We start from the raw sequence: 27,121 nt of genomic DNA on the forward strand, positions 1-27,121 counted from the left end.
TGAGAAGTTCTTCAACCACAAGATTGTTTTGAGACATTCCATCTCTGGCTCTCCCCAGGCCTTGGGAACACTCGGGACTGTTTTTCTCAAATAAATACCTTTGTAAAACTCTCAGATGGATAATTCCTAAACATCTGCACACTTTGGAAAACAGAGCATTAAAAATTTTTGAGTATCTTCAAATGAAAATAGGAAAAATTTCTCCACAGAAGCTTTACCTGAAATGCACGTGGACAGCCTAACATGTGCCATAACTGCAGGGCTGTTTATTTTTAAAAGCTTAGGCTGTCTTGAAGTTTTATGATAAAATAAATTCTAACTTTTAAATGCCAGCTGGCTCTATGTATCTTTTTCCACAAGTGATATAGCTGATGAAGCCCTACTCTCCACCTTGTGTTTTTAAAGCCTTGGAATTGTAATTAAAGAACATATTATATTGATGCAAGAAGTTTTCATGGGAAATTAGGTAACTTCCCTGCCCTCATACACTACAGAGGATAGCAAGAACATGTTGGATTTAAAGACTGAGGATTCTATTTCATCACTGAGGTGAATAGGTCTATCTTAGTTGGGTAAAGTTAAAGTGCATTACAAAGACAAATGTTGTCCAAAAGGACTCTGAGTAGTTACTAAATACTGTGTAATGTATTCAGTTTCATCTTAGACTCCCGATGTTGTCCACAAGGAAGGACAGCATCTTCCACACGTTGTGATTTTTCCCTTCTTTGCAGAACAATGATGTAGTATCTGTCTGACAAATTTTAAGCCTTGAAAAGGTAGTTAGCTGGCCTGAATCTTCCCATCCTGATCAGTTCTTCAAACCTTGGTAGTAGCGAGGCCAGTCTTTTGTCACCACTTGTCAGAATACCAATATACAGGCCATGTAAAACAATGGGAAACAATGGGGCCCTGAAGATCTGGGAACAGATAACTGATAGAACACAATAAGGGTCCTTCTTACTCTTCCACAGCAGGATGGAGGAGAACCATCTGCCCAGAATAGCCTGCTGCCAGATGACACAGCCATGCCTGTGAGTTACACTTCATCCGAGATCCACAGGATGGTCAGGTCTGTCCCACAGGATACTATAATGGAGTTTTACCAGTTCAGAGATCTCCTCATTTCCAGCCTGGCAGAATTGTCCCAGATAACTTTAGCAAAAACAAAGAAAGACTGTGTCTTTTTTCCTTTTTTTTTGTTTTCTTTTCTACTGCTGAAATAATGCAAGAAAGGTTGGGCTAGAAATGAACTGCTTTGAACTGTACAGATATAATGACTTGTATGTCTCTAAGACAGCAGGGACAGAAAGGGAGTTAGAGAGCAGGAAAAAATTATATAGAACATATAAACATAATAATTTCTCATTAAAATCAAAGTTTATAACAATAATGTACTTTCTAAAATCCCTCATAATTTTCTTTCATAGTTGCCAAGTACATTTCAGTACCTGCTGGACTAGGCATGATGGGTGTTCCTGGTGGCCCTCCACCTCCTGGAGGACCCTAGAGAGAGTAGAAAATGTCAGTTAGAATGAAGTGAAAAAATACCATAGAAAAAAAAATGAACACAGCACAAATGAAAGCAAAGTATAAATGTCCCAAGTTGCTCTGATAAAAATACACACATTTTCTGATAAGCCAGCAGAACAGCTTCTAAGAGACTGAGACAACGCAATTGCTCAGCAAGTTCTGGCATAAACCTATGTACACAGGTATACTGACACAAGAATATCCGCTAGTCAGTAACTGTATCACAATGTGAGTCAGACAAAAGAAATAACCTGGATCAGGGCCTGAAGAGGTTTCTTTTAGACAGTATCTCAGTGCCTTAGCCAACTTAATTCACTTAATTGTATAATACTCTACATTTTTGAAAAATAGCATCTGTATACACAGTTCCTTCTAAAACTAATGACAAATAGATAAAAAAAGTCAGTTTAGTAGTGGCTCCATAAGTTTGTGTACAATTGTATCACTTGTCTAGACTGCTAAACCATATATTACAAACAGCAACAAAACGCAAAACAAGCAAGGAATATTACTTCCTTAGTTTCAGGTATTCTTGTGTTAGCTTTTACAAATAAGTGCCGTACACTGACATGTCTGGCTTTTAAAGTTTATTTAGAAACAACTTCACTATTTTTATTATAAATACTCTAATTGTTTACTAAGCAAAGAACTACAGCTTCTTGCTTATATTTCCAGACCCACTAGCATTTTTAAGCAACATGAAGAACTACCAACTCAGTTTTATAAAAATGTCTATGTCAATAAAATGTCAATAAATATAACTTGCTCCTCCTCTGCATAATAAAAAACACACAGGTTGGGAACAACAGGTGATTATTTTCAGTGCTATATGAATGTTATTATATTTTATCTCTTTTATTGTACTTTAAAACAGCAGACAGAGTTTTAAAGTAGCAGATTTTCAAGTAACACTGACTATACAGGTTTGGCTGCTCCTATCTGCTTACAAGGACTATTGCAGGGATTTGCTATAAATCACTGAGATATTTTGGAAAGAAGCAACAAAGTTTTGGATTTAAAACAATAGGCTTTTTCTCTCAGTGATCTATAAAACTAACATTTCTTACACAACAGAAGCAATGATACACTAATGTAGAATGCTTTTATGCAATAAAAATCAGTAACGTAGCAGCTTTCTGATTGATACATTCCTGCCTCTGCTCATTCAAGCAAAGCACTTATCACATCAGAAGCAAGCCTCTCTATTTGCTAACAGGTGATTAACTCACAGTTAATTGTAAATGAAACAGAAACTTTGAATACTAAGCTCAGAAACTCCATGATTTTAGGTTTATATTATTTTTCCAGACACGGTATAAAGAGGTGTAGAAACCACTAACTGGTCATTTATTAGAATAGTAACTCACATTCACTGTTAATAACTGCATCTAATATAAGTTTGGCCTTTACCCTCAGTGTGTGTATATACCTGTCTTCAAAAAAAGCCTCCTAGTGATTTTCATACTAATGATTTTGCCTTTCAGAATATATTTTTATATATTGAAATTATTTCTCAAAAAGCTGTATGATAAAATAGACAGAATAAGCTCCCAAATTAAGCAGTTCCATAACATGAGATCTTTGACTAAAAAACTGCTTTAAGAGCTCTCCAGCTCACACCAGCCCCCATATGATTGCTACTGTTCTGTTCTAGCAAACTCCTGCCCCCGAGCTTTGCTTATTTAACTGTCTGTATGGCTGACCATCACGTGTTCCATTTTCCAAATTGCAGAGAGCCTCTGTGAAGCAAGACTACCTCTTTCAGGGTCAAACAAGACATACAGTGTGCAACCATTCATAGTGGCAAAAAACTTTCATCCCTTGGCACACCTCATCACCACCACCGCACTCTGCAAGAGGCAGTCTCTGCTCTGATAGGATCTTCATGAGTGGGTGCCCCTCAATCTTTTCTGGCTCAATCTCACAGCTTTACGAAGGATCTAATTCTCCGAATGCTTACATCAACTTCAGTTGTTTTGAATGAAGAGAAGCATTCATCCTAGGAACAACCTAGGACTGGTAAACTTCAGCAGAACAGTGGGGACAAAGAATTAGGCAGCAACATCTCCCATGGGCACAGCTGGAGTTCACAGAGCACATCTACTCAGAAGCTCAGGCATTTTTTTCCAGTACTTTAATTTTTTCTGTGTCTCCTTGCATCTTCACATATACTGCAATTTTTCTTCAGCGTTGCAAGTTAGAGATAGCAAACCACCACCAGTCTCATCACTGCCACTTGCGTGAATTAAAATCACCTCATTATGCTTATTCCTTTTCTGCTGTTTATACACTGAAATACAGTGATGTCTTTTTTTGAATGTCACTTATCTCAGCTGACATTTGCCTTAGTATGTGTACAACAGAGAGAGTCCTTCAGTACAATGTCTGTTTTACTTAGTTTTACCTCTTTAAAATTAATTTCTTTACCATTTCTTTTTCTAGTTTTTCAAGACTTCAGATATTTCAAAGGCTAAAATATGAAGTCCAGTGCATCATTTCCAAGATCTGCAACAAGTGATCACTAGTATCTAGGGCAAAAACAGCAAAAACAACCTTCCCAACAGAGAGAACTTCCTGAAGTCGATTCAAAGAATTTGCTTGGACATCAGCAGATTTAGACTGTGTAAATCAGGCAAATGAGCCCTAGAATTATGGATACTTATTGGAAACTTAATCTCTTCAACAGCTAATTGTTTAAATAAAAGATAAAATAAATTGTTTTTAACAAGCTCATCCTTGAGCTCATCCTTCAAGCATTATCTCTGAAGGATCATCTCTATTATAAAGAAATAACGAGAAACCTACGTGTAGCAGAAACAGGTTAAAAAACCACTGGTATATTGCCCTTGTGGTGAAAGACTTGATATTCCCTTGTTCTGAAACAGAGTCATGTTTTTGTTGACCCAAGCTAAAACATGACAGTTATCTGACCTTCAGAAAATGAAAAATGAAGAGAATATAGACTGTCCAGAAAACTGGAATCCAACAACTTGCAAACAAGAATGACAAATGGCAAATGGCTACAGATAGGAGACAAAATTCTCCTCCCATTACACCATGACTTCAATACTAAATGTGACATAATATATGAAACAATATGCCTTAGAGGAGTAGAAGGGAAGTAAGATAACCCAAGTACAACAGTAACAACAGCAATTAAAACTCTAAAGGTTAAACAAAGTTAATCTCTTGGGACACAAACAAATATGAGCAGCACATACTCCAACAAAGACTTCTGTTGATACGTAAAATGCTCTTGTGAAGTTCCAGAGAGATGGTTAGCGTTCTGTGATCCACAGAATAACAGATCAATGCTGGGCACGATGACAGTGTTTTAACTATTTCATTCTAAAGTACAGACTAGGAAAAAGAAAAGCCACTGACTAATCCATAACAAACTAAGACAATCTCTGTGAAAGAAAGACATAATAGACTACAGAAAAAAGATTTTCCAAGTCTTCAGGAGGTAATTAAGAGAATAAAAATTGACATTAAAATGTTAGCTAGTATCATCCATTTATATATTTCTTTGGGGAGATAAAAGTTTGCATTCATTCTTCAAATGCTTTTTTTTTTTGTCCCTGAAGAAGTTAAGGAATTCATACATGATATTATGTTTCCAATATAGCTGGGTTTTTCTGCCTTATTATATAAGACAATATATTGTATTGGTTATTATAAACATGTTGAAATAAAACAGCGCACAGACTCATTTTGACCAGCCTGATAATGATTCCTGTAATAAACATCAACATATGTACCAAAGATGGCAGACAAAATACTAAGTGTCAATCAGATGTTCAGTACTCAGCCAATACCCCAAGGTTCTTCTTAACATCTGGACTGTTATTCCTTTGCCTAAATAAAATGTAATATCTATTCTAATAAGTAAACACATACAGTTGTACTTACTACATAATTCCCAGGAGATGCTGAAGAATAAGGTATCTATAACATCAACAGAAACAAAAGAGTAGGTTTTTCTGCAGTGACATGAAGTTCATGCCAATATTTATGAAGAGTTATAGGTTAATGCATTTTTGTTTGTTTCCAACACGTAGTGAATAATGATGGAAACATACTGTTGTCTTCAAACATAAACACCTTTTCAACACCTTGTTAAACAACAAGTGTAAAATTTGCAATATAGACACAAACTAGATTTCATATCAAATACTTCCATTTAAGGTTACTGTGTCCTCATGGCCACCCTAATGAAAACAATACAAATAATTCATACATTTAAATGTATGCAAACTGGGGTCTGGTGTGCGTGACACACTGAATTTGTATGTTCTTACATATACTTAAGCTTGATTAAAATCTGGACCACAGGAGGAAAGAGACTCTTGTTTTGTTCACCCTAGAAGCTACTGATTTTATTTCTCAGCATTATTCTTTCTTCTTTCTTTTTGAAGGACAGCGTCCTAATTTCATGTAAAATTCAACTACGGTATTTGTTACACAGAATATCTTCAGAAATCCAATTGGCTATGAATAACTCAATTTTCTTCTTTATGCAATACTCTTTTCAATGATTCATTCTTAAGGAACATGGAGCAGTGCCATTATAGGAGGATGAGGTAAGAAGAAACTGAGTTATTTTGTAGAATAAGCATCTCACTTGAGTGTAAATAACTAACAATCCAACTCATTTTACATATATTATTACACAAATTTATTACTGAACTTCTCTATTCATTTTGTAGAGGAAGTATTCCAACCACCCACTGAAAAATATCCTTTTTTAGTTGAGTCCATGCAAAAGAAAACTGAGGTAGTTTCAGCTCTTTCTTTCTGCAATTGTCTTTCAGTATAGTTAAAAATTCAAAACTGAGAACAGAAAGAATCAGTCCATTCTGTTCAACAAGATTTACCTTATTCCACTGCAAGTGCTGAAAAGGGATATATTTTTACACTAATGATAAACGACTGTCAAATGAAAATGAAAACTCTGCCTTTGTGTTTTCTGAGGAAATAGCAGACACTGTTTCTCACATGGGATACCTTACTGACCTCCTCTTCCTTCAAGCTGCTATAAGACTATCTCATTTTGTAGTTTTTGCAACAAAATTCAATAGAGTGTATTCCTTGTTACAAAAAGCCTGCCAAAAATGGCTGATTTCTGCTATTTGACATTCCCTGGTTAACAGGAGCAAACGTGCTTTTGTTATATGAAATACATGAGCACACATTTAGATTCTGTAGAGACTGCAAGCCAGATAGCTTTGCACTAACTCTTCCTACTTGCACTAAAGGAAGTGAGAATGTATTTTAAACATCCTCCATGGCAACATTCATCTTCAGGAGGGTCTGTAACTGATATGGAGATGTAGAGCTGCAGTGTGATCATGAAAAGAGCTAAATATTCACAGGTCACTGAGTCCTCTGTTAAGATATGCTCATCACTGTACCTAATCTGCAATAGGATTAGCAGGAAAAAACAGAACGTATGTGCAGCACTTTAATTGGTGAATAAGTAGATTGTGTTTTTCTTCCTGGAGTACTGATGAGAAATAATTCCCTGAATGCAAAATGATATTTAATATATTTAAATACTTACGGAATTGGCATTAGTTGGATTTGGCCAAGGTCTACCACCCCCTGGGCCCCTGTAATAGAAAATGAAAGATGAGACACAGAACAATTCCCTTTACTAGACCCATTTTGAGGAAGCTAATATTTCAAAGTAACTTATTACCAGAATAAGTCATGAGGTGGCTTTTTTCAAATTACATTACAGTGTGATTATCAACCACACCAAGTTACACTGTTGCAGCAAAGCTCGCATTGTTGCACAACCTTCTTCACTTTATCAGTTTATGAGCTGATGAAAGATCGCTTATGAATACTGCCCTGTCATTTACAATTCAGACACCTTGGGTCCTAACTCATTCTGTACATACGTGCTTTTCAGGACACTACTGGTAACACACCCTTTGCCTAGCACTCTTATTAACATTTTTATGTTTGTAGGAATTATCACACATTCCACAATAATCTTGCTACTATAATGACCAAAGAAGAAAAGTATTAAAATGCAAGTGCAATCTCAATCATCAGAGCTGTACTTTTGATAATGTAATGAAGTACCTCCCTGAAAAACTGTGGATACATGTATGTATTGAGTACTGCTGTATAATTCTGCATGTATAATACAGTTTCATTAGCAGTAGTGCTCTCCTTAAAAAAGTTTTGGCAACTAATACATTTTACAAAAAGAAGCCAGAGAAAATTACCTGCTCTAATATGTGTCTGAGAAGCATACATAGTACATACCTATATCATAATATAAAAGTGTATATACTTACTAAAAAATGAAAGCTTGCCATTTTATACATACAATTTAACATACCTAAATAAGCACCTACAAACACGTTGCTACTTTTACTAAGGATACATTATCTCCGCAGCCATACCAAAAACATAAAATTTGTTATAAATCAGTCAAAATGGAAATTTCAGACTTCTCAGACATGCTTGTTACACTTGGCTCAAGCAGCATATTTATGATTAAGTAGCAGCTTCCTAGCAGGAGGTACAAGAGTGTAACAGGCCAAAGAAGCCTTTGATAAAACTCATTCAGACTAAACATCAGGCTGATGCTAAGAGCAGAGTGGAATGGAAAACGGAATAAGGAAAACTTTCCAGACAGAGCACCTTTTTTCTCACTACTCTTGCTGTTCTTTTGAGTTTCTTATTCTTAGCTGAGATCGGAGAAATGCTTTGGTGGACAGACATCGTCTTGAGGGTACTAAACCAGTCTTGAGTTGTCTTGACTTACCATATTGGAGGCAAAATCTCTATGTTTACAGTCATAATGTATGAAAAATCATAATTACCCCTGGAAACATTAAGAATTCCTAGTTATTTATAAATAAGACAAAATCACTATCTGTGAAGGCCCTGACAACTGAAAGACAGAGCAGATGACAAAGCCTTTGCATTTAAAATGGCATATTGGCCTCATTAGCTTTAGAAAGGGGACATTAGCCACCACAGCTTATGAGACTTGGGAGAATTGTTCTAATAGAGAGAGAAAAGTAAATTTTACAAATGAGTTTGGGAAGTATTCTATTTTAAAGTTTTACTAAACTAAAAACTATTAAGTAGTTTTGTTGCCTGAGGGATTTAATATAGAATTTATTTTTTATTGTTGGCAAGACTATCAGAAAGAAATTACCTCAAACAACCAACAGAAATAAATCAAATGAAAATTAAAAGAATCACTCCATTTAGAGCTGCTGACATTTTCAGGTGTTTGGAAAACAGAAATGTAGAAGAGGGCCTTCTTGCTGAAACACTCCCCCCACCAAAGAGGAAGATATTTTCAAATGGTCCTTCCATGACAGGCATAAGCCCACCATCCCAGCAGCTCTCCCTAGTCACCACCTGTGAATGCGCAGCACATTCACAGAGGCTTTCAGCAATGGCCTGCAGCCGCCTTCTAGCCAGGAAATGGACTCACTGCCTCAAGCAAGCAATGTCCGACACTAGTGGACTTTTCAGATACAATACTCAGGTCAAATATTCAGCAATTTCTCCTCTGCTAACAACTACACCAGAAATATTAGATGTTCTGCTTTTGTTTTTCATTTTTTCTTTTCTGTAATGTCACATGCTGCATGTGGTTCATTGGCACAACTCTTTATGAGAAACCAGCAGCATTTGGAACAGCACCAGAAGTCTGTGTTCACCATAAAACCCTGCACGTGTTTTGCGTAACACAAGAACAGCCTGTGAAAAACATCAAATGGAAAGCAGCCGTGATGATACTGCTGGTTACTGCAAAGTACAGAGATATGAAAAAGCTGGCTCGGGTACATGGTTGGGTTAGCCACGGCAATAGGGAAGTTCAGGTGGGCTTTATGAGGCGACTGGGAAAACAGATCTTCTCCAAGTCACAGTATCTCTGGGGAGTGCACAAGTTTTAAGCTAAGCCCACATTAATGCCTGTGCTATCCTGCAGGCTGCACTGCTGCTGCTTCCAGAGAGGAAACTCACCTTTCATCTATAAAGCTGTTGGAATTTGCAAATTTACTGGAAGTCATGGACAGCTCTATGTATAGACTTAGAAAACGCTGTAACAGATTCTGCTTGAAAGCCATATGGTTTATACAGAGCACAATGTTGTTAGCTTATAAAACACATAAAAAGGCTACCTGGATTTTTTTTTTTCCTGAACTATGCAAGCTTTTTTTTTTTTTTTTTTTTTTTTTTTCAAAATGTTTACTTTTAAAGTTATATAATTATGAATGTTCCACTTCCAAAATAAGAGTAATTTACGAGGTATCCGCTCCTGTCACTAATTTCAGCTGCAATCTATTCTTAAGGTTAATCTTGCACTCTTGATCATAAAGTTTCATATTTCAGTTTCCTAACAGGAAAATACGTTCCATCAAGAATTAAATCTCTAAATACAAGTTTGGGAACTGAGTTAAAAAATACATATTTTTTTCTTTTCAGGCATGACTGAGATATTCTTAGCACTTGAACAGAACTGCAGGTCACACCAACCATTAAAAAGTGCCAGAAAAATGTAACAATACTCCCTGAAATTTGCCATTTTGGTCCTAAGGAGAGCATTTTTTCCACAAAGGAAAACAAAAATATTATTAAAAATGGCTTTACTGATCTTCAGCCTAAAACCTTATAGGTAAAATAAAATTATTTGGAAAAAGACATAGGATGTATATCAGCTGTTTCAAGTAATCTAATATGCATTAGCTATGATGAAGCAAGGAATTATTTAGCAATGCTACATATAAGGAGTATATGCTCACGAACTGAAATACTGTCTATGAGCTCTCAGACTGGTTGCTGCTGCTTTTGACAATAAAGAACGCTTTCTCATCGATACAAATGTAAAATTATATTTGACAGATATTCTGCTCTTAGCCAGAGCAGTTTCCTTTGAAGCTTTCCCAGGAGAAAAAGCTGGATTTTAAAATGGCATCTGCTTTTGTAGAATGCATGCTTTTATATTTTAACATTGCCAGAAATCAAAAAACATTGAATACAACAGTGCAGAATTTTAATGCACGATATGGCTATGTGAAGACACATGTAAGTTAACATAAGGCAATAGTTTTATTTATAGCTCTTCTCTTCCCTAGAAATGTAAGTAGATGAGATGATTTACACTGTTCTTCCTTAGTGCTGTGCCTTAGGTAATAGAGATGTGTAAGAAGTAAAACAGATGAGCTCAACTCACGTGCTGCTGCCTGCAGGTCATCTGCAGATTCTCTATCTGGTTCTGAACTAGACTGGACATGACAAGTCTTTACTGTGGCTGCAGGGTAATGGCAAACCTGACAGCAGCAACTTTACAGTAACAAATTAACGTAGTCTTGGAAATACCATTAAAAGAAACCCACACCACAGTAATGCCTCTGATCCTTATATCAGTGTACGTCAATCCAGCTGCTGATCAAAAAGTGTAATTGCTTTGATAGTAAAAAAAATATATATCTATGTAGTAAAACATGCATTAATGAAATTCCAGAGTTCTCCAATTCAGCATGTGACATATTTCAATATATACTGGAGCATAACACTGCTGTACAAGCACTCTGGACTCCCTTATGCATTCAGCATGCACTATAATAAGCAAATGGACAGCAGGTTGTCTTGTTCAAAACCAAAGTGCTCTGTCCCACTTCCAGTTGAGCTGGAGGAAAGATGAGCTTGCAAGAAATGTAGAGGAGTGTCGTAAATGCATGACAAGTCAAAGAGACAGCTATGGTTACGTGCTTCATAACTGTTGTTTGACAGTGCGCTCTTCTCAGAATATCAAGCAAAGTTCTCCAATTTGTGGTATCCAGTTCAGTGGGACAGACAAATTCAAAAGTAAATGCATTCCTCACATTTCTGATTTAAAAGAACATGACCTACATATGTTTACTGACTTGACACAAGATGAGCTTGCTTATGTTGAAATAATATGAAATGTTGCAATACGGAAATGTCAGTATTTCAACCCATAACCATCTTCTCCCTAGAAAGGGACAGACAAGGAGCTCTTTCTGTCATCCAGAATCCTGTTTATTTTTCTTAGGTGAACTTTCATTTATGTGGGTAAGTGTTGTTAAAATGCTTTATCTGTCCTCAATTTTACTTGTAGAACATTTAATTTTAGGAAGTTACATTTTCTTTTCATGAAAATCTCTCTCTCTTGTGCTTATACTCTCACTGAATTTCATTGATTGCCTACCCTTGGAAGGCTCCTATAATTGCCTGGTCTCTGATATATCACGTATATGACAGAGTAATATCCAACTTCAGAATTTATTTTATTTGTTTTGAGAAGTTAAAGTATGTCTGGAGATTTGAAGAAATTAGGGGCAAGAGGGATTAAATACTTTTTCTTAATGATATTATTTATTTCAATAACTCTTTTTCAAGTGTGGAACTTTTCACTTTTAATGCAAATTGCCATCTTTCTTTCATTTATGTCTCCCCCAAAAAAAGAAGAAAAGGAACCTGAGATGTAATAAACATATGTCCTGACTGTGTTCTCAGCGTCCATCTGCTGGAAATTCATTCTTGGAAGAGAAAGGTGTAAAAGGAAGAACAAACTAAATTGCTCTCTGATTAGGATTGTTAAATCACTTTTGTGTCTGGATACGCTGACCGCCATGCTGCCTTCTGCAACTACACCAGGGATGGCAAAGTTCTTGTTATGAGAACATGTAGTAACTTAAGTAGAAGCAGAGCCAAGATAAAAGAATGATCATGCAGTTTCTTGTCTGTATTCTCCTAGTAGTAATTATAGTAGTCTCTTAAAAGTTTTGTATCTCGTATGAAATAAATCTAAATAAAACAAAGAGCACCTTACTTTTTTCAGGCTTACTGATCATTCAAACAACTCCATACAAGCAAAGATTTACATGAAGTGCAGAAGATTCCTCACTTTGAGTCACCTGCTCTGCTAAAATCCATAGTTTACATCTAGTTCGCTTAAGAAACAGTAATTTTACACATGAAATTGTTCCACATGCTCAAGAAGGGAGCTGACTACAGTGTAAAAATGAATAATCCACTCCAAAGACAAACTCCATGTCTAGAATAATTCAGTATAGCTCAACAGAACTCAGCTGACATCAATTTTTACTAAATAGGAATCCAGCCTCAGAAGAACATAGAAATACTGGAAAACTTGCACTCATATCTGTAAATCTGTTCCATCTGTTAGGAGTGAAAATAAATGTAGCCATGGAAATAAAAGCAGAAACAGAGAATCATCCACACTTATTTCAAAAAGTTGTTTTGCTGTGTGTTTGTTGTTTGCTTTTTTTTTAAGTGAAGAGGGTTTGTTGTTTTTTTTTTGTTGTTGTTGTTTGGTTGGTTTTTTTTGCTAAAATTATGCATTATTTTGCAGAAAATAATCATATTTATACCAATCTTTACCAAAAGAAAAGTAAAAACACAAAAGATTATAATACACACAAGGACATATTGGTGGCTCTACTGACAAAATATTCTTGGTATTTTTACTTTGTCCTGTGAAAGAAACTCATTATTTGTACAGACCTGAAGTGACAGCAAATGAGACTGAAAAAGATGCATACAGAACAAGGAAGCTGCTGCGGGTTTTTATAATTGCAGTTATTAGACATCAAAGCATGTTACTTATCAAAGCATGTTCTCCCTTAACTTATGTAATCCAACTGTCACTTCTACAACGAAATAATGATTTTTCTAAACATTATAAGGTTTATCATTGTGCTTACATGTTCATTCCAGGCATCCCCGGGCCACCTAAAGCATTCAGTGGGGGTCTCATTGCACCTCCATAGTTCTGCAATGATAACCAAGGGTCAGACTACCACAAAACAAAAAAACAAAACCAAAGAGGAGGGGGAAAGAAAGGACAGCAGGTTAATGATATCCCTATATAACTGCTGACTGGATAGGCCAATGAAATTCATTCTTTCAGGAGTTTCCATTGTTGACTTAAAAAAATAATACTGTTATCCCCAAGGACAAAGAATTACATGTACTATTCAAATAGAAATATACTAAGAATACTTAAAATTATTACAAGAGGAATCATTTACATATAGAGAAATCAAGTCAATGTCCAGAGGAACAACTTTTATAACATATTCATCTTTCAAACCACGGAAGCTCATTCAAAATTAGAAACCTGGACTTAGATTCTGAGATTTCTAAGTTATAGAATTTAAATAAAATTTCTGTTGTGACATTTTGTTAGGGTATCAATAAATTCTGGTAAGAAATTACACCATATGATATCACTTCACAATAACATACAGCATAACCATCTCATTTCTCTTCAAATCAATCAATTCAAAATGTGAGAAGAAAAAAATTACTTAATATGATAATGAATGTCATAGTAATGCCAAAAAATGAATTGTCTAATGCCTATGAAATCAGAGCTATGCTGTGATAATATGACAGAAGCCTAACAATTGTACTATTTTATATGAAAAACTAAACTGCACCTATTTTAATTTAGATGAATACAAGCAGAACAGTCTATCATCACAACTCACGTGGTCTGTGTTGATTTTTCTTTTTTTTTTTAACTCTTTTTTTCCTGATATTGCCAAGGAGTGGAAAATACAATATTCTCTAAAATGACCAGTATTGACTTAAACATACTGTCTCTGCTTTTCAGAAGGTAGAGAGACAAGCAAACAATTTATTTTAAAAAATCTAGGTCGTTGTCTCTTTTCCAATAATTATACTAATGTGCTTTAAATTGGTATATATTACACTAAAAACAAAATCTACATAACATAGGCTTATGGGTATTCTCCACGTCAGCCTAATTCACAAAGTGTGTAAACATGACGTCATGAATACATGAGAAAAGTCCAACAGTATTCAAAGTACTGATCCAGTGCTGTTCACATCTGAAGTGACCTAGATATCTAGAATTGATATGGAACTGGGAGAAGAGGTCCCATGCCCTAAACAGAAACGCCAAATGTATAGTTTTCCTCACTGTTAGACACTCCTGAAAGCGTATGATACAAAGGTTTGTAAGAATACATCCAGAGGCTGAAAAAAGAGATCATTCTCCAGATATACTCTATGATCCAACAGTGCCATCTGAAGATAGTACTAGCCACAGCTGCCGGACATCAATCACTACTCATTTCTTAAACCTGTGTGCAGCTGACAGACCAATTGGTGTGCATGCTCAGGCAAAAATCAGCCAGATTAAGTCAAAACCTCTTATTTAACCTAAGTTACCGCAGATAATTTTGCCTGAACCACTCCTCTGTCAGAACTGCAGGGCAGGAACTGATGAGTAGTCAAAGCAGATGCTTATAGTAATATCATCAGATAGTACTAGTGGATGTGGAAGAGAACACAGGCTAACAAAACAATGGTTCCATATCTATTTTATTTCATTTTCCCATCTTGATCTGGAGGGCTGAGCCATTTGTCCCTTTTGAGCTATCTCCCACCTCCATTTTAGCCTAGGAACAGGGTGTAGGACAGGGTTAAAGACCATTATGGAATCCTGAGGACTGGAATACTTCTAATCAAATGTACTTCCAACTCTAATTATTGCTAATTCTAATCAAATGTACTCTTTCGTCCTAAACTAAGAGCGCTTTCATTAAGTCTGCTAATACACACATTCCTTCAGCTGCAGCTATGCTCTCTGTCCTAATTTGTTCCTTACAGGTTTTGACTTAAAGTCACCACCACCGCTGTTTATCTCGTATTGGATTGTTCATAAAAGGACTCCCTAACATCAAGTGATCAAAATGAGATAAATGACCCTAGACTTTTAAATGTTTAAGATAATCTAATTACTTTTTACTTCAATGCATGAGAGACACATTGTAAGCTCGCCAGCAACTTTGAGAGACTGGGAGTAAGTAGTCTATCACAGTGTGCACTGTGTACATTGTCCAGTTGGTATAACCAAGGCTTGAAAAAAACTCAAAGTAATTCTTTGCAGCTTTTCACAGATTCGAGCATTCGTAACACTGCTTTTAGCTTCATGGTATTTAGTTTGGAACAGTGTAGACTCATAAAACAAAAAATGCTGAGATAAGCATTTGTATATCAGCACATGAAGCGTTTCCCAGATTTAACTGCCTGTGCAGCAAGGTAGAACTGAGCCTTACACTCTGGGTACACCGAGGCCAAACTTACAGCACTGTAGCAAGAGAACTTTAAAAGCAAGTTTGAGAGACAAAATTCAGTTTGGTTTTAGAACTGTATTCTGAGATGATTCTAAAAGCAATACACAAAGATGATCCATTTACAAAAGAAAATTATTTGCAAGTTTAAAGTTGTGTAGGTATACCATGTTTTCCCCATTTTAAGGGGATGTTTTGCAAAAGAAAGAAGAATTTTACAAATGCTGCATTTTAAGAGACAGCAAAAATGAAAAAAAATAACCACCCTTATAAAAACTGGCATGAGATTTGCCTGCTGTGTGACTCATGGTGCTGCATAAAGTATCAGCTCAATCTCATCTGGCAGCACTGCAAAGCTTCTCTTTCTACCTCCCAAACACAAGTGGTAAATAAACTTCAATGCTACACGAGAAACAACAAATTTATTTAATAACAGTTAGTTGGTCACACAACAGACGTTGCGTAGAACCACATAACTGTTTCTACCAATAGGACCCAAAAGTGTAAAGGCAGTTATGAACAGATTTGAAAGGCAAAGTTATTTAATCATTTAAAATTCAGTTTCTATTCCAAGGAAAAAATAAGCCACTAGAAAGATTATCTAAATCGAGAAATAAAAATGGTAAGTGTGAGAAGAAAATATTGGCAACGGGGTACGAAACACAACTACCTAAATTTTCCCTCACCAAGAATGCTAACAAAACACAAATTAACCTTTAGGATTAATCTTTCAAGTATACATCACAACTCATGTATTTGTCTATCTTAGTTAATGATTAAAATGTAATGTCAACAAATACTGGTTCTGCACTTATGAGGAAAGCATCAATATACAATTATGAACAGATCAGCACCTTGGAGAAGATGAACTCTTGCAATCCAAGATTGCTCTCCTCCTTGGGATCAAAGCTGGAGAGTTGTTTATGATTGATAGGCAGCAGAAAAAGAAGCATGAACTCCTAATTTTACATTAAAATGTCTTCAAAACTAACAATCTATCTCCATAGTGGTTAAAGAAAATCTTATCACTCTTCTTTCTGCTACAGATTGCCTGAGTAGTAGTGTAGTACTAAGTAGTACTGTGAGATGAACTTTACACTCCTTGATGGCATAGGTTGAGAGAATGAGGAAACACTTCCTTGAGGCTTGGACTCCTTACAAATCCTATCTTTTAAAGTATACGCTGGATGTAGGAAAAATTTAACTTTCCTGAAATAAGTGACTTAAGGAATTCCTTCTAATTTCAAATCTTTGAAGAGTGACTTTTGAATTTTAGATTTTATAAAGCTGCAAATCAGAATTAATTTTTAGAATTGATAAAATTTATTTTTAAATGGCATTGTAAGAACAACTCCTAGCACATTCTATCTTCAAACTATGCAACACTGGAATCAAAGTAATTAAGTGTAAATACTGATCTATCAATAAAAAAGGGTATTTATTTGTAGAACGTACCTGTGGTCCTAAAGGAACCATTCCTCTTGGAGGAGTCATTCTCTGCATAGGTCCACCCATGTTTGGATGCCCTGGAAATAAAATTATGGAGCTTAAAAAGCTTTGTGAAATACAGACACTTTCCAAATCAACTTTAATTAATCATTCTACTGGGAGGTGTTCCTGCATATAGCAGAGTGGTTGGAACTAGGTGACCTTAAAAGTCTTTTCCAACCCAATACATTCTATGACTCTATGACTCCTTCTAAATTAACAACAACAAAAAAGCTACAATAAACTTTGAAACACTGAGCAAAGGATGCCATCTTGAGAAAATGTTACACTACATGATCCAAATATTTATTTCATTCACCTTGCTGCCGTGTTGGGTCCATCCCGCTAGGCAATAATGGCTGACTTCCTGGGACACCTCCAAGTGCCTGCAGGCATAGAAATCATATTACAAGAACATAATACACTGAAATGCATGGTAAATAGATAATATTTTGTTTTTAATTCCTAGATGTTTCTTCTGAGTCAAGAGTAATGCATTAGAGTTAACACTCTTAAACATCCTAACTGAATGTCCTGAATGCCCAGCTAAACGTCCTGAATGTCCAACAACCGCATCTATGGATCCGTATGGACAAACTCTTGCACTTCTTTGAACTATGGTAAATAACCTCCAAAACAGATCCTCATCCAATTTGCTTCTTTTCTCCAATTCTTCCTTTGCTTTAGCTCACCTATTCTTTAATGTCAAATCATTGCCTATTCCTTGGTTACATGGTAATTTCTCCAAAGTTTATGTTATTACAGTTTTCCCTTTTAATAGTAATTTTAACATCTTCTTTTAACAGGACCCAGTGTGGACACCATGATTTCTTCTAAGAGTGAGCTGTAACTACATCAGTTGGTTTCAGCACTCAAAGGGTAAGGCAAAGCAGGGCTGTGATGTGGGAGATGGATATTTCTACCTGCCTCCCCCTTGAGGACCACTAGCTTATTACTCATCTACAGGAGATAACAGTCACAACACTTGCTCCTATAGCTTGCCTTCATGTCTGAAGACAAAATATAGTGTTATTTCACCTGTGGTCCAAATCAAGTGTGTTTTTGTTTTTATGTTCCTCTTACAGTTACTGATTTAAGATCAAGTCTAATTTCTACAATCTCTTAGCTACAGTTTAGTCAGCTAGAATAAATTTTTTATGAAAGGATGGCAGCTGATCCACCAAGTGTCATTTAAATTCCAAAACAATGATACTTTTTCATTAAATTGTGTCTGGAATGAATAATTCTTGTACTAAGAAAATAATCTACTCAGTCAGCATAGGTAACTGCTTACTGAGGGAACGGATAAGCTACTGCTGTTCTGAAAATACTGTGGGTACACACAAAAAGGAATTTATCTGTAAGTATCTTATAGTTTATTTCCAAGGAAGGAAGTTCAAAATTAAGATGCACATTATCTTCTTAGCACCAGGTTAAAAGGTATTCTAATGTAATATTACAGAATAAACACATCTTCTGTTAAATTCTGTACATCATTTAAAACTGAGTTTTGCGTTTACTTCCGTGGTGTTTACTTAATTGTCCTAAGGATAGTTTAAGAAGAAGACATGAAATACACAGGGAAGTATCAAATACTCCCATAAAGAAGGAACTGGTCATCTCTGCTCAAGATACCAGACAAATAAGGATGAGCTGCTGCAACATTTGACTAATACTTGGCTCATGTGGTCATTACAATTTCTTGCCAATGCACCAGAGGACTCTTCAACAACACAGAAAATGCCAGCACAGCATGAGCAATGCCAAGAGCAAATACACTTGCAGGGCTGGATCTTGAAGGGTATGATGGAGACCTGGAAAAATCCTGGGGGTATGCTGTGGCATGCGGTATTTACTAATGCTTCTCCTAATGGAGCCCAGATCCAGCTCCCAGATCATGTACCCCAACCCAGGATTGGAAGTGCTGGGAATGCACGCTCCATGTCACACCTTCCTGTACAAAATACCAACTTTACGTTGAGGGATGTAGGTATAGGTGTGGTGGAGGTTTAACATCAGAATTAACTCTGACAAACATCAGATAATTTATCTCCATGTAACCCAAATGTTGGCCTTAAAGTAGTTCATTACTTTCAGTGGTAACCCTTAAGGTCCCCTAAAAAAGAGAGTTCTGCTAAGAGCAGTAGTTCATGAACGCAGCATAATGTAAATGAATTGCAACAGCTGTAATTCATGAATGTTATCTTACAATCCTGTGAAAATGCAGTGTGCAGACAAAAACGCTTCTGAAATAAAGCTGTAGTTTGGCAGCAATTTCACAGCATTCACCACAACACCCAGGTTCTACCTGCCATATTTGCACAGTTCAGAAACATGGAAACAAAAGAATAATGGTGCTCTGGTGCACTCCTGGCTGGGACATTACTGAAAGATGGAAAACTCTGGAACACATTTTGTACTGCATTACAATATACTGTTGCTAACATTTAACAAAGTACTCTGGATGCATTTCACTGCACTTGCATTGTCCTTTGATGTCCACATCAGCAATGTCATGCATTTCCCTTGTGAAAAAGCAGCTATGTGATAGATCACCAACATTTGATCTGAAGAAATCTTGCAAGCTAAAATGTCCCCAATTCACTAAAATTTGGTGTCAAATTTCATGACAATATTGTGCCAATGGTCAAAAAAAGTTTGTTGACATTGTAACACACAATTACAGAAAAGCTGAGCTCTGCTAATAACAAAGACAGTCCTGGAAGTCTAGGTTGCACAAAATGATTTTCTTGCCCATCAACCTTTCTAAATCTTGCAAATGACATGGCTTTTCTTAGAGCTCTGTCTCCTTCCCTCTTAACATTTCAATTGCTGACATTCACTTTCTCCTCTTCTAACTGCACTAAGAAAATAGAAATACTATCTCCAGATATCTATCCAGAACAACCTTTTCATAGATCAGCCCATAAAGGTCTCTGCTGATGAACAACAGCTCATTACTTGTTCCTGTTACACTAGCACTCATGTCCTCCGGTGGAGATGAGAAAAAAGTAGTAATCTGATGCTTTCATAAAGTCTTCAGAGTGCTTGTAAAAGGCACAGAACATTTGACAATAACTGCTTCTCACCAATCATCTCCTGTTTACTGCAAAGTAAATACATTTCATTGTTACTGCAATACTTTACACATCCAACAGAGAAGAGGAAGGAGTGATGCATTGCGTGTAGATTGAAGTAAAGCAATTCTAAGAGCTACCTGCATAATGTGTTTAGGAAAACTCAGAGAACGTAAGAACATGGAGATACACTGCCTTCAACCTGGGCAGGCAGCACAGCCTGGCTGAGGTTAACATGTCTCTCTCTCTCTCTATAAGGCCACTATGCTCTCCTTCTGCAGAGAGACTGAGAGCCCAATAAATTTTGAGGTATACACAGTAATTACACAAAGGAAAATGAGCCAGCAGTGACATGATGTGTCTATTAATGGTCAGACAAAATGGAGTGGAGAGGGACAGACAGTTTTGTGTGCCACACATTGACAGCATTCAGGACAAAGCTCCCTGCACCCAGAACTGCAACATGACCTGGATCACAACTGTGCAGGAGATATAAATTCTTACCTGGTTGGGTATTCTTAAAGGTGGCCTTGGACCTCCAGGGTACCGAGGGGACATGAAAGGCTACAAAAAAAGAAATACTGCTAAATAATTCAACTTTGATTAAAAACACCACATTGAGTCACCGATGTATGGCTTCTGCCATGCTCAGATTTCAGACATCCAGCTTAAATACTTCCACAGAGCATGCAGTGGATTACTGCACAACCGTTAGCAGAGCTAAATAAATTTAGGGATTCTCAATGAATGTGTCTACCAAGATACATTATTTAAAGTTTTTATTACAGCTATTGTGAAAGCAGAATATAAACAATTTAATGCTTTGACTGTGAAGAATAAGCCAGTTAGCTCATGTTATCACACATCTAATCTCTCACTGCACTGAGAGAGATAACCCTGGAAGACAAAAGCAAAATATTCTTGGAAGAGTCAAGAGCCAAGTACCAGCATAATGATTCAAAGTAATTTCCCTTCACTTTTTCATAATAATGCAGTGAAATATCATACAAGACTTCACCTGTGAGGGCACAGATGTGTTCATGCCACAAGCTTCTACAACTTTAGTGGTCTATGTGAATCATACAGAATCAGTGTATCAACTCCTCTCATCCCTCTATTCTCAACTCGATAATCATTACAACTTTTCTTCTGTCAAAAACAAAAATACACTAATCCTGTGCTCTGAGCTTCCAGTGGCTTTTGGCTTCTTGCGTACTACTTCACAGCCCAGAAATAAAGTCAGTCCCTTAAACAAAGACCATAAATAAATGATAAACAAATGGCACTACAAGCAAATACACTTAACATCTCTACTTATTCCATCTCAAAGTGTGACAGTAATCTAGAAGTCTAAAAAGCATGGAGATGAGCAGGAAAAAGGCACAAACATCTGACTAAACAGATGATGAAGAGGATCATTTTGGCATGCAGAAGGAACTGTAACTCTAGAAAATGAGGAGCTAAAAGCGTGTGCCTTTGATTGTGAAGACAGGGACAAAAATGACTAACTCCTTCAAGAGCTGGAGAAAAAGTATTTACATAAGGTGTCTTCTCAAATCTTCCAATAATACACTAGCTTATTCTCTCCTATGCCTAAATTGTCAGGCACTTGGAAAGCAAAAACTTTCTTTCATAACAAGAGCTTGTTTCTGTTCATGACCCAGCCTAGCAGTCGTCAGAGAGAAGAGAGGGATGAAAGACAGAGGACATATGGAACAACCCAGGAGAAATTTCTTCTGACAAATGAGTTACTGAACAAACTCAGTCCTAAGGGTCTCTTGGATGAGAAACTAATACACCTAACAGGAATTATCTAGTCAGCTTTAGCTAATGACCACATGCAGGTCACACAAACTCCGTGTTCAACACCATTTCACGAATGAATGGCACGTTTGAGCTGTCATCAGCTGTGCTGCATTATAAAATACAATGCTAGTGATCATCACTATCACTAATGAATGCAATAACAGTAGCAAGACTAGCAGAACAGTTGTAATTGTTGCTAATAATTAGCAATGGTATTTTTCTTATGACCTGTAGGAAAAAAGTCAACTGAACTTTCATGTTGGGATCAGATGAAAATCCTAATAACCTACATAAACAGGCTTGAAATAGACACCAGAAAGTGATTTTAAATACAGATAGTTTACCAATTAGAGAAGAAAGCTTAAACGACAGTTGTAAAGTTTGCATCAGTAAAAGACACTTGAAATATGCTAAAGAGAAGGTTTCTTTGTTCACTCCATCTGATGGTGGGATTCCACAATGGGAAACAAACAGAAAAAACAGCTCTGCTTGTAGTGAAGTCTGTAAACACAAAGATCCTTGAAAAACAGAAAGTGTGTGATGAAATTAGAATTTCAACAATTTCCTTACAGGTGAACCAATTCTCTGGCATAAAGCAATTTTAGTGACTGTGTCACATTTGGCTCACTCTGTATATTCAGAGAATGATACTTCATTTACAGTTTATTAATATTTGTAAAATGGTAATCAGAAACATCTCACATGTCAACCATACAAAGTAAAATCACATGATCAATATTAGTGCGTAATACTGTATTTGTTAGTCACAGAACAACTTCTCTCTTCCTGATTTCCTTTAAGGCAGGAGGAACACCTGCACGTCCCCTGTCTTACCAACAGGTTTACTTTCCTGTTCACTGTATACAAATATCTAAAAAAATCACTTTTTATCTAGAATCTACATTTTATAATGTGCTAAAACAGATGTTAAGTCAAAACTTTACTTTGTACAAGATGACTCACACTGTCACTAATGCATGACAATTAGAATCCTCATATTTTGGTTTGCTGCATCCAAGGTCAGAAGCTGTTTCAGATAAAACATCCTTTTATAAATATATCAATGGCAAAAAAAGAACCGAGGATAATTTTCATCCTATACTTGATGCAGCAGGGAATGTGGCCACTGAAGACAAGCAGAAGGCTGAGGTCCTCAATGCCTTCTTTACATCTGCCTTTAATAGCCAGATCAGTTATCCTCTGGACATTTTACGCCCTGATCTGGAAGTCTGGGACGCTGATCAGAATATATCCCCAGCAATTCCAGTGGAGACAGTCAGAGAGCTTCTCCTCCATCTGGACTGTCACAAGACCATGGGACTGGATGGGCTGCATCCTTGGGTGCTGAGGGAGCTGGTGGGGGTGACTGCCGAGCCGCTCTCAGCCATCTTCCAGCACTCCTGGTTATCTGGTGAGGTCCCAGAGGATTGGAGGCTTGCTGATGTGACTCCCATCTACAAGAAGGGCTGTAAGGAGGATCTGGGGAACTACAGGCCTGTCAGCCTGACATCAGTATCAGGGACCCCCACTTGGGGGTCGGTACTGGGGCCCATCTTGTTTATTATCTTTATTGATGACCTAAATGAAGGCATTGAGTGCGCCCTCAGGAAGTTTGCAGAGGACACCAAGCTGGGAGGTGGTGTTGATCTGCCTGAGGGTAGGGTGGCCCTTCAGAGGGATTTAGACAGGCTGAACTGCTGGGCTGAAGTGAATGGGATGAGGTTCAACAAGGCCAAGTGCTGGCTCCTGCACTTTAGGCACAACAACCCCATGCAGCGTTATAGGCTTTTGGATGAGTGGCTGGATGAGTGTGGAGAAGAGAAGGACCTGGGGGTGTTGGTTGGTGCTGGGCTGAACATGAGCCAGCAGTGTGCCCAGGTGGCAAAGAAGGCCAACGGCATCCTGCATTAGAAATAGTGTGGCCAGAGGAGCAGGGAGGTGATCATCCCCCTGCACTCAGCACTGGTGAGGCCGCACCTCGAGTACTGTGTTCAGTTTTGGGCCCTTCACTACAACGTGTCCAGAGAAGGGCAACGAAACTGGTGAGGGGTCTGGAGCACAAACCTTATGAGGAGCGGCTGAGGGAGCTGGGATTGTTCAGTGTGGAGAAGAGGAGGCTCAGGGGAGACCTCACTGCACTGTACAACTTCATGAAGGGAGGCTGTGGTGAAGAGGGATTTGGCCTCTTCTCCCAGGCAACGAGCAGGACACGGGATAATGGCCACAAGTTGTACCAGAGGAGGTTTAGGTTGGACATGAGGAAGAACTTTGCCTCTCAGAGAGTGGTCAGGCACTGGAATGGCTGCCCAGAGAGGTGGTGGAATTGCTGTCCCTGGCAGTGTTCAAGGGGCGTCTGGATGAGGAGCTGCGTGATGTGGTTTAGTGCTTGTGGTGGCAATGGTGATGAGGAGACGGTTGGACTAGACGATCTTGTAGGTCATTTCCAACCTTGTGATTCATTTGATTCTATGATATTTCAGATATTTGAGTTAGTCTGCACACATACGTCACAAGTCTATTTAATAAAAATCACAGATTACACATAAGATTTTTCTCTGACATAATGTAATGTATACCCATAGAAGCCTCTTTGATACAATTCTGTCTTACAGGAACTTTTATTTGCTGTAAATATTAATGCATCTATGTATTTCTCTTAAGTATATTTGTGGAAATGTTTAAACCTTCTCCCATTCTTTAAGTATCTGAATCTAAAAAGAGCAATGAAATTTCAGACAATTTTTACAGTCCTTGATTTTTCATGGATATGAACACTGTGCACAAAGAACATTATATTCCATGGGCATGGAAATAAATAAAAAACTGGTAAGTACAAATAACATTTTGGTGAATGTAAGTGCCAAAGAAGTATCATGTAAGATTGAAGAAAATGATGAAATATTAATGTCGAAGACAATTCTAAAATATCTTGCACTGCTTCAGATGAGCATTTATTATTAAAAGCTACCAGAAAAATTAGAAAATTCACCAAAAGAAAAAATAAACTAATTTTTGTATTAGTTGTTAATCTTTGTCCACTCCATAATTAATGTTATGTTTGCCAATAAAGAGTTCTGCTAAGACATATCAAGACGAAAGAAATTCTGCCAAATGCTTTATGGAAAAATAATTAAAGATAAAGAGCTATTCACTACATTAGGAGCAATTTTTTTAAGACTGACACGCGCAAGACATTACTAAAACATTCTGAAAGACAAGAAATCAAGTAGCAGACATTTTCTGTCATACGTAATGTTTTGCTACATTTTTTGTAATTCGGAGAAACAATTGACATTTAGTCTCTGATCTTGTTTTATTCTTTATTGTTCAGACCTCTTGACCATGGTTTATGGAGATACAACACTGGACTTTGTTTCTCAAAGTTAGCAGCATCCTCTTTTTTTGTCAGCTCTGATTCTCTTCCCTCAAAGATGTTGCACCACATATATCCATATATATAGGTAATGAGCCTAACACGTGTGCACTGATTTGAAAACACAGATTTAAATTGGTCAATGTGATGCTTGCCTTTTGAAGATAAATACAATTTATATTGCACTAACTTTAGCTTCTTTAGCTTCCTACCTGATGGGAGGAAGGGCCAAAAGACATTACCTACTACAGCCCTCCCGATGCAGAAGGATGCAGAAACATGAAGAATCTCACAGCCAGATCTTAGTAATATAAGAAAAACCTTGAGCAGTGTATTAGAACATACAACCTCTTAAGAAGCTGATCTGCCTGGGGAAAAAGGATATTACCAGAGCGGTTCAATTCAACAGTAGTTTCCAGATTCTGGAATGGCTCAATTGTTTCCAGTAACTAGTGCAGCCTTCAAGCCTCTTGAATCCACAACAGACATATTACACTGAGTACAAGGAGCCACAAACAATGCCTTCACACATTATCCAAAGCTACAATTAACTTCTCAAACACTTCAGGAACTGGCACACACCTTCAGCAATAAGAAAAGCAACAGCAACAACAGTAACAAAAACAGCCCAACCCAATCCAAAACAATATGAAGAAAATAAAATGCTAGGCAGGTATGTCTGATCTAAGTCACAACTGAGATGACAGCCCTTGATGGAGGTGCCACCAGCATTGGAAATGTGTCACACAAGTTATAATAACACCAGAAAAGTAAGGCAAATGTTTTCAGAAATCAGCTTACTGAACACATCTGCAAACACCAGCATATTGTAAGTACTGCATTCAGATATAAAATTTATTAATTTGGTATCACAATACCACTTTACAGGCTATTGTCTAGTAACTGAGACCAAAGGCATAGAAAAAGAAAATTCTACCAAACTGAGTGAAAACAAAATGCGGTAGGAGAAACTTTTCATTCAATCACCACAGGACATACATTCATCAAATTAAAGAAATGCTAACAAAGAAGAGAGAACAATATTTTTTAACTTGAGTGTGCATAAGTGTATGTGTACAATGTAAAGATCTTGTAAAACACAAGAGAATCAACAGATGTCCAGCAGGGAAGTTAACTAATGTTGAAGCTTCAGTCAGTAGTTCTCATGGTCCACATTCTTGTTCTGATGTTTGGGATAAATGATTTCATTAAAAAATGTCCACAGGGAAGCTGATGACATAAGAGCACGGAAGCTAGCATGTTTCTGTGCCACTTATACAATTTTTTTTTTCTTGTTTTCTTTCATTGTTTAGGTGACTTTACGATATGATGCACTTCAGTTTACTTGTACCTAAGACTAGTGGAATAAACAAAGTTAAAAGATAAAACCTCAATAAGCAGCACATGTTTCAATAAATTTACTTTTTTTTAAAATTTACCTCCCTTCCCAACATGGCTGAACTATCAAAATTGTGTGTTGTTTCACATAAATTACAAATTACTCAAGAATCCACATGTAACCTCAATATTGCTTATATTTCAGTTCATATTTGTTGCTTAATGAGGTTGAATGTACTGTAGGTGTTATAATAACTATACGTATTCCAATATTACATGATATCCCACACCTTGTAATACTACACAGTACAATTTTGTGTGACAAACAAATGTACACGAAGCAAAACAAGTAAATGTAGTTTGAAAAGAATTACAGC

At 36.9% G+C, this 27,121-nt stretch overlaps 1 protein-coding gene across 2 annotated transcripts in view; it reads right to left on the reverse strand.

Annotated features, from left to right (window-relative positions):
• The window catches only part of SSBP2 (single stranded DNA binding protein 2), a 158,829-nt gene that overhangs the window by 14,278 nt on the left and 117,430 nt on the right, over positions 1 to 27,121 (reverse strand). Inside the window, exons 6-12 of one of the 2 annotated variants that reach the window (XM_042866319.1) lie at positions 20,732 to 20,791; positions 17,470 to 17,536; positions 17,118 to 17,188; positions 13,263 to 13,330; positions 7,094 to 7,142; positions 5,443 to 5,478; positions 1,449 to 1,503 (exon numbers count right to left, since the gene is read on the reverse strand). In XM_042866319.1, the coding sequence (XP_042722253.1) occupies positions 1,449 to 1,503; positions 5,443 to 5,478; positions 7,094 to 7,142; positions 13,263 to 13,330; positions 17,118 to 17,188; positions 17,470 to 17,536; positions 20,732 to 20,791 (406 nt within the window). The remainder of the gene's footprint in view (positions 1 to 1,448; positions 1,504 to 5,442; positions 5,479 to 7,093; positions 7,143 to 13,262; positions 13,331 to 17,117; positions 17,189 to 17,469; positions 17,537 to 20,731; positions 20,792 to 27,121) is intronic. The other variant, XM_042866320.1, reaches the window with a different exon arrangement.

The sequence above is a fragment of the Lagopus leucura genome, unplaced genomic scaffold, assembly GCF_019238085.1.
Source record: "Lagopus leucura isolate 7727_CA_CO unplaced genomic scaffold, USGS_WTPT01 Super-Scaffold_810, whole genome shotgun sequence".
Lineage (NCBI taxonomy): Eukaryota > Metazoa > Chordata > Aves > Galliformes > Phasianidae > Lagopus > Lagopus leucura.